This window comes from Pteropus medius, unplaced genomic scaffold (assembly GCF_902729225.1).
Source record: "Pteropus medius unplaced genomic scaffold, Ma_sr-lr_union100, whole genome shotgun sequence".
NCBI classification, from domain to species: domain Eukaryota; kingdom Metazoa; phylum Chordata; class Mammalia; order Chiroptera; family Pteropodidae; genus Pteropus; species Pteropus medius.
In genome coordinates, this window is record NW_024355990.1 from 475,055 (window position 1) to 482,728 (window position 7,674).

Here is a 7,674-nt window from a genome sequence, read left to right on the forward strand (position 1 = left end):
TGTGCGTCTATCTCTAGCCTCTCTTGGGGACCTGCAAGCTCAGCCCCCCAGACTTGCTCTCCCCACCCAGAAGATGCTGTGCCTCTCCCCACCCCTCAGCATTGTCCCGGCCTGGCCCCCCACTCCACCCCAGAGTTTCTCCCACAGCTCCTCCCCAAGTGTCTCCTCCCTGATCCCCCCCCCGACTTTGAAGCTGGGGCCTCTCTAGCTAACCTCCCCACCTGTGGGTGGCCTCACCCCACCCTCCCCGAAGTCCGTCCAAGCCCTAACAGCGGCCTCAGATAAAGGCCACTTCCTCCTGCTCCCACACCTGCCCCCACCATTCCCTCTGCTTCTGCCGGCTCCTTCCCCAGGTGGCAGGGCCAACCAGGCATGGGCTCTATGTAGGCAAGGCCCAGTGACCTCGGTGCCCCCAGGAGGCCCAGTTCAGACACTGACGCAGGAGGCACGAGATGAAGCCACAGGGCGGGGAGAGAGAGGCAGGTGAGCTGCAATCTGAAGGGTTCTTGCTCCTGGTCTCGGTGGGGACGCGGTGCTCGATGGCCTGGAATGACCCCTCCCCCCAGCCGTCCTCTCCTCGGGGAGCTCTACGGTGATCATTCCCTGCCTCACCACGGAGACTGGCTCAGGCCAGACAGCACCCCCCATCTGTCAGACCAGCCACCAGCTAAGGCCTCAAAGGGAGACGGGCGCCCTCCGCACGTGCTTGGGAGACGTCCCAGGGCACCCCTCTCCGCTCCCCTCCTACGGCTGAGGCAGGACAGGGGTCACAGCTCTGCGTTTATTGTTTCGGGCGGGGAGGGACGGGGATGGGTACCAGGCTGCGCACCAGCCAGCAGGAGGGTTTTGCGGGCAGGCGCTGAGTCCCGGTGAGCGCCGAGCGGTGAGGACGCCCATCGCCACGGCTGCTGAAGCTGATTCTGGGCCTCAGCCGCGCAGACCCTCCCAGGGGGGCCGGGGAACCTCTGGGCGGTGTGAGGAAGTCGGCTGGGCTGATGGAGCTGAAATGAGCAAGGGGAAGGGACAGCAGGGAACCTTCTGGAAGAGGACTAAGGAATCGGGGCTGGGCTCCTGGGAGTGACCGAGCCTTGGGGCCCCTCCCCCCGGGGCCACGCCCCCCAGCGCGGCCTAGAGGCCCCGACGCTCGGGCGGAGACCCCCCAGGGGCCGCCCGCGACAGGCTGGCGGGCTCGGGGGCCCGCCGGCTGCTGGAGGACAGCGAGCGGCCGGAGTCGCGCGCGCAGCGGGCGCAGCCCCGCGGGAAGGCCGGCGCGCGCGCCGGGCCCCTGGTGCGGCCGCGGGGCGCGCGCTGGCGGTACTCGCGGTGGCTCTTGGTGAGCAGCGTGTAGAGGAAGGGGTTGGCGCAGCTGTTGCCGTAGGTGAGACAGGCGGTCAGGTAGTTGACCAGGCGCGCCGTGCGGGGCGAGAGCGGCAGGGCTCCGCGGTGCTGGGCCAGCAGCTGCCACAGCCAGAAGGGCAGGAAGCAGCCCCAGAAGAGCAGCACGACGCCCAGGGTGAGGTAGAGCACCCTGGGGTCCGGCAGGCGCCGCGTCCGCGGGAAGGAGGCGCGCTGCGACCGCCAGTAGGCCCGGGCCAGCCGCGCGTAAAGCAGGCCGATGACCAGGCCGGGGCCCACGATGCTGGTGCCGAAGAGCAGCGTCAGGTAGGCGCGGTGGGCGCTCTGGCCCCAGACCGGCAGGCAGAGGCTCTTGTGGCCCCTGCGGACCAGCCGAATGGCCAGCATCATGGGCAGCGCCAGCAGCAGCGCCAGCAGCCACGTGCCCAGCACCAGCACCTTGCGGTAGCCTTTGGAGCGCTGCACGGCGTCCAGCGGCCTCAGCACCGCGGCGTAGCGCTCGCTGCTCATGACCGTCAGGGTGAAGATGCTGGCGTGCATGGTCAGGAAGTCTAGGCTGAAGAGCACGCGGCAGCCCACGTCTCCGAAGTGCCACTGCTTGGTAACGTAGGTGGCCACGATGAAGGGGATGCTGAACAGGTAGAGCAGGTCGGCCAGCGCCAGGTTGATGATGTAGACGTACATGGAGGCCGCGGCGCGCAGGGAGCGGCACACCACCACCAGGGTGTACACGTTGCCGGCCACGCCCACCGCGCCCATGGCCAAGAGCACCACCCCGATGGCACCCGTGGCCACCATGTCCTCCAGGGTGCTGGGCTCCGTCGGGCTGGCCCACGAGCTGTTGAGGGATGCGTTGGAGCCTCCAGGCAGCTCGGGCAGGGGGCTGCCCGTGGTAGCCAGCGTGGGGACCCTGCTCGTCGGCTCCAGGCTCAGGGCCATCTCTGCCGCCTCACACTGGGATAGGGGCTGGGGCGTGCTGCATCTGTGCACGGGGCGGGGACATCTGTGGGCAGCAAGCTTGTCCTGCAGGAGAAGATGCCCGTTAATGATATGGATCAGGCACCCACTCCCATTCCCACGAGCCCGAGTGAAGGCAGTTTGCACCGGGTTGGGGAGGAGGCTGCAGAGGGACAGGGCTCACCTTAGGGACTCTCTGTTCAGGATTTTACTACTCTGCCTCACTTCCCAGTCATCCAGGGGGACCAGGGAACCACATGTCCCAGCAGCACCTCGCCCTGGGCCTCAAAGCAGGCCCAAAGGCCTCTGGGGCTGACCAGACGTTTCTGAAAATCGGGGCACAGTAGGGCAGCTCCCGAGGGCGGGTCAGCCGTAGATGGAGCCAGGAGTCCTCCCCAGGCCTCACCTTCTCATCTGTGAATGAGCAGGGGGCCTCGCTTACCCAGGGTCCTTTCTCCCAATTTATTTCTCTTGCATGTTTTGAAAATACGGTCTGTTCAGACTGCAAAAATAGTATCTGCTGACTCTCAGGGTTCAGTGGGAAAACGCACGTGGCAAAGAGGGAAGAGCCCGCAATCTCCACGTAGCCACGTGGGGAAAATGAGCATTGATCCCCAGCCCCCCAGCCCGCACAAAGTGACTCAGGACGGGCTGTGGGCCTGCATACAACTGGCTAAGTCAGTCATCAATTGAGCTTCTGGAAGAAACGGGAGATTATCTGCATGACCCTAGGCAGGCAAAGATTCCTCAAAAAACACTTGAAATAAAAGAGAAGGCCATCAAGTGCACTGCACTAAAATCAGGCAGAGAAGTAGTACGGAAATGTACACAAGAACCACCCAGCAATAAAGGCTAAGGACGCTTTTTTGGGGGGCAGGGGGAGTGGGGGTCGACCAGATTCGAACAGGAACTTCTCAAGAGAGGACATCCAAAGGCCAAGAAGCACAAGAAAGGACGCTCGTTATCGTCAGCCGTCAGGCACGTAGCGGAGAAAGCGGCCGTGCCTGCAGGACGGCTGGACGATAGACAGACAGCCCGTGGGGGACTCCGGGACGGACTCGTTCCCTGCGGGTGGGAACGGCGACGCCGGCTCGCTTAGCCGCTTTGGGAAACAACTCGGCTCCGTCCGCCAAGCCGAACGGGCGGCCCTGGCGCAGCGCTGCACCTTGGGCCTGTACCCAACGGACGTGGGTGCGCAGGCCGCAGAGGCGAGAGCGACCGCTGGAAGCAGCGCCGCGTCCTCACACCGGAGCGCGGACGCGCCAGCGGCGACATCCCGGTCAGCGCGCTCGGTCGCAACGAAGCCGGAGTAATCGCTGCGCGGAGGGAGCGGACGCAGAGGACGCGCCCCGCTTCCCTTTACGGCAAGTTCGGGGGAGGCCAAATCCGCCAGATGGTGGCTACCTTCGGGGCGTCGACTGTAGCGGGGCACAGGAGAGCCGCTGGGGGTGCAGATGTGCTGTGTCCCCATGGGGGCTTACACTGGCTTGGACACATGTAAAAAGTGTCGGAGTTGCGCACCTGAGACCTGTGCGAGGATTTTCCTCATGAGAACAAAAGGCCTAAGATGTGCGAACACCTACGCGAGGAGGGCAGGCCCCGGGGTCGCCCCGGCCGCCCCACATCCGGGAACCCCGCTGGCGTCCAGTGCGTCCAGTGCTGGGGTGATAAAGACAGGCTCGGGACCGTCCCAGCCGGCGATCCGGGCCCTCCGCGCGGGCAGGGACCCGGGCAGGCCCAGGGCGCAGAGGCGACGCCCCAGGCGCCTGTCGGGGGGGAGCTGGCGCCGCGTCGGCTGGCGAGGGGACCCCTCCTACCGGCCGGAACCCCTCTCCGGCTGCCGGCCGCGGGCGCAGGTTCCAGAGCCCTCCCCGACGGCCGCCGAGAAGCCGGGCTGCGCCGGCGCGGGATCCCCAGCTCCGCGGGAGGCGGCCCGGTGTCTCGGACCGCAGCAGATCAAGGGGCTGCTGGGGGACGCGCCTCGGAGCCCCCGGGGCGAAGCGAGGCCCCGCCGAGCCCGCGGCGCGCGCCTGTAGCCCCACAGGCTTCATCGCCCCTCGCCGCAGCGCCTCGCTCCCACACGCCTCCGCGAGCTCTGCCTGGGGCACCCCCACACCTCGCGCACCGCGCACCCCACTCCCTGCGCCCATCGACACCCCACACTCCAGCGCTCGGCGCGCTCACCTCGGTCACCGGGAGGCAGGTCCGTCCGCGAAGCCCTCGCCCTTCCCCGAGGGCTCCGCCCCGGCCGAGCGAGCAGGGGGCGTCGGAAGGGGTCGCGGGATTGGGCGACGGCGGGGAGCCCGCCCGCCGGTGCCGCCTGGACAGCCGCTCTCCGCTCCCGGGCCCAGTCGCCCCGACACCTGCCCGGCCGCCAGCTGGGAATGCGCCGCGGCCCCGCGCGGTGCCCGGATATTAATAACCCGGGGCGCGGCGCAGAGTGCACGGGGAGGGGCGCCGGATCGAGGGGGACACGACGCTGGAGGAGCGGGAGGAGGGGGGTCGCGGGCGCGGTGCCAGGACACTGGCAAGGAGGTGCCCGGGGCGGGAGTCCCCAGCGGATGTCCAAGCTGTGCTCCCCTGGGTGAGACCTGCTGGCGGCGCTGTGGGGCGAAGCCACCTGTAGGAACCCGCTACCCCGGCCGCTCCTCGCTTCCCTCCTAAGCCCAGGACGCGGGTGATTTGGAGAGGCAGAGACGGGGGGGGGGGGGGGGGGTGGCAGGGGCAGAGACAGGGGCATTGAGAGCATTCAGATGTTGCGCAATCATCACCACCATCCACCCCCAAACAGAAACCCTGACCCCGTTAAAGGCTGACTCCCCATCCTACTGCTCCCGGCCCTGGCGACCGCCATCCCTTTTGTCCCTGTGAATCTGACCCCTCTAGGGGCCTCACATGAGTGGAATCACACAAGATTTGTCCCTTAGTGACTGGTTTATTTCACGTGGGACCATGTCCTAAGGGTCCACCACGCAGTCACTCTCCTTCCTTTTGAAGGCTGAGTACTATTCCTCTGTGCGTCTGTGCCAGCTTCACCCATCCACCTGCTGGAGGACGCGTGGGTCACTTCTGCCTCCCGTGGTTGTGCCTGGTGCTGCTTCTCCGTTTCCTAGTTTCTTGGGTATTCCTTCCTTTATGAAAAACCCTCGCCATCCTTATTGTCTGGTCTTTTTCAGACTACTGAAAACTTCCGCAGAAAGGGGCTCGCTGCTCAGCCAGAGTTGGGGGGCGGGGGCAGGGACGCCTGGGGCTGCGGCTATCCTCCTGGGTTGTCAAGGAGCCTCACCCCTTGAAAACCTGCTGCACTCCGTGCAAAAGTACTCACCCACCTGTGATTCGCCCCATGGACCATTAAGTCATAAATCATAAAGCCCCCACTTCTACAAATGTGACTTTAAAACTTTGCTCCATGCCTAAGGGCTTTATTATGTTTTGGAATGACATTTTTTCTGCAAGAACTCACGTCCAGCTGTGTCACTAAATTCCATGAGAAATGCAGTTCCAGAGACAGAATCGGCTCCAAGGGTTTCTTTCCAGCTGCCCATCCCGTGGGACCACAAACTTGTCAAAGGGGCATGCCCTGTCACTGCCCACCACCCATAACCCATGCCTGGGAGAGGTACAGGGGAGGAAGCAGGACTGGGGGTGGGGGAGCGCAGGCTGCCATCCTGCCCCCCGCCCCCACTCCCGACACACAGAGCCCAGGCCAGCGCTGCCCAGGGAGCTCGGAGCCAAGACTGCCTGTTGGAAGAGGCAGCACTGGGCCGGAAGGGCCAGCCGGACTGGGCTGTAGCCCCACCCAGAGCTCCGTCGCCCAAGGCGGCAGCCTGGGTCCCTGCCCGGGCATGGGCTCTCTACACAGCCCACAGCTGAGGACACCTGCCCCAGAAGGGAGGTGGGGAGCATGTGCCTGGTGCCTCCCCAGGGCAGTCAGCGGCTACTTGTACTTTTCCAGGACACACTTCCGCTGGTGCTGCTGCCTGGTCCCAACACCCCCAGATCTGAGACCCAGCTGGAGAGAAGGTGACATCAATCACACTGGTTAGACCATGCACAGGTGTCCGGCTGGGGGCGGCCCCGTTAATGATGGAGAACAGCCAACGTCTGGGCAACTCAGGTGATTGCAGGGCAGGTGCAAGGTGAAACTATGTCACATTCAGGGTGCTTAGACTCTAAAGTCCAGATATGGCGGCCCCTCTGGTCCCAGTGGGGCCACTGAGGCGGGGTGACCCGCAGAGAAGGGCTCTGATTCGGGATCCATGCAACCTCACGTTCTGAGCAAAGAGGCTGGGTGCAGAGCCCCGGGGAGCCCTTCCGGAGTCTGCAGACGAGGTCCGCACTGAGCGAGGGTGGAGACCCTCCAGGCTCATGTTCTCTGCTACAGGCCATACAACCAAGGCCGCATGCCGCTACTGCGTCTGTGGGTCTAACTTCAGCTGTCCACATGACAGGGTGGGGCTCCTCTCCCTGCAGCATGGCGTCCTGCTCCCCCTGCGTCCCTGGGGAACAAGATCAGAGCTGTCGCCTCCTCTCTGGGCGCACTGGCCCCACCCGTGGGAATAGCATGGGTGCGCCAGCTCTGAAGCAAACAGCGGGGCCTCTGTAGCAGCCAAATCCTAGAGGTGTGGTCTCTACTCCTCCAGGTTTCTTCTAGGGACTTTCTTCACCGTCACCATCGTCAACATTGTCACCACCCTCAACACCATCAATGTGATTACTATTTCCATTGCCACCGCCATCATCGCCGTCATTATCACCACCATCATCACCACCACCACCATCATTATCGCCATCCTCAACACACCGTCGCCGCCATCGCCGCCGCCGACCGCCGCCGCCCGGCGCCGTGACCGCCGGCGCCGCGGGTCGCGGATCGTCGCCGCCTGCGGTCACCCGCCAAAATCGCCACTTATGACCGGCTGCACGCCGCGCGCCAGGCGCTGCGCGATGCGCGGTCGTCTGCCGCCGCCTTAGCCGCCGTCACCGCCGTCGTCGTAAACCGCCACCACGCCGCCTGCCGCCGTCGTGAGCAGCGCCGCCGCCGTTGTCAAGTAAAGTACCGCCGCCGTCGTTGTCGCCGTCCCTCGGCGCCGTCGTCACTGACGCCGCGCGGGGTCGCGTCGCTGCCGCCGCGCATAGCACCCAGTCGCCCCGCCGTCATGATGTCGAACGCCTGACCGCCGTCGTTGTCATAGATCCTCGTTGCGGATCTGCCACCGGCGCCGCCTGCCCACGGCACCGCGGGTCTTGGGATCAATCGCCACTGGCGCGGTCGTCGCCGCCGCCGCCTTGCTCCGCCGCAGTTACCTGCGCCGTCGCCATATTGGTTCATGACGTCGTTGACAAGTAATCTTTAACACT

General features: G+C 65.3%; 1 protein-coding gene across 1 annotated transcript; it reads right to left on the reverse strand.

Annotated features, from left to right (window-relative positions):
* Positions 1-408: 408 nt before the first annotated feature.
* On the reverse strand, positions 409-4,680 carry UTS2R (urotensin 2 receptor). The gene is made up of 2 exons (XM_039859457.1): positions 4,498-4,680; positions 409-2,379 (listed from the first exon to the last, which is right to left on the reverse strand). The coding sequence occupies exon 2, from the start codon at positions 2,293-2,295 to the stop codon at positions 1,129-1,131; it is 1,167 nt and encodes a 388-aa protein (XP_039715391.1). The 5' UTR covers positions 2,296-2,379; positions 4,498-4,680; the 3' UTR covers positions 409-1,128.
* Positions 4,681-7,674: the final 2,994 nt, after the last annotated feature.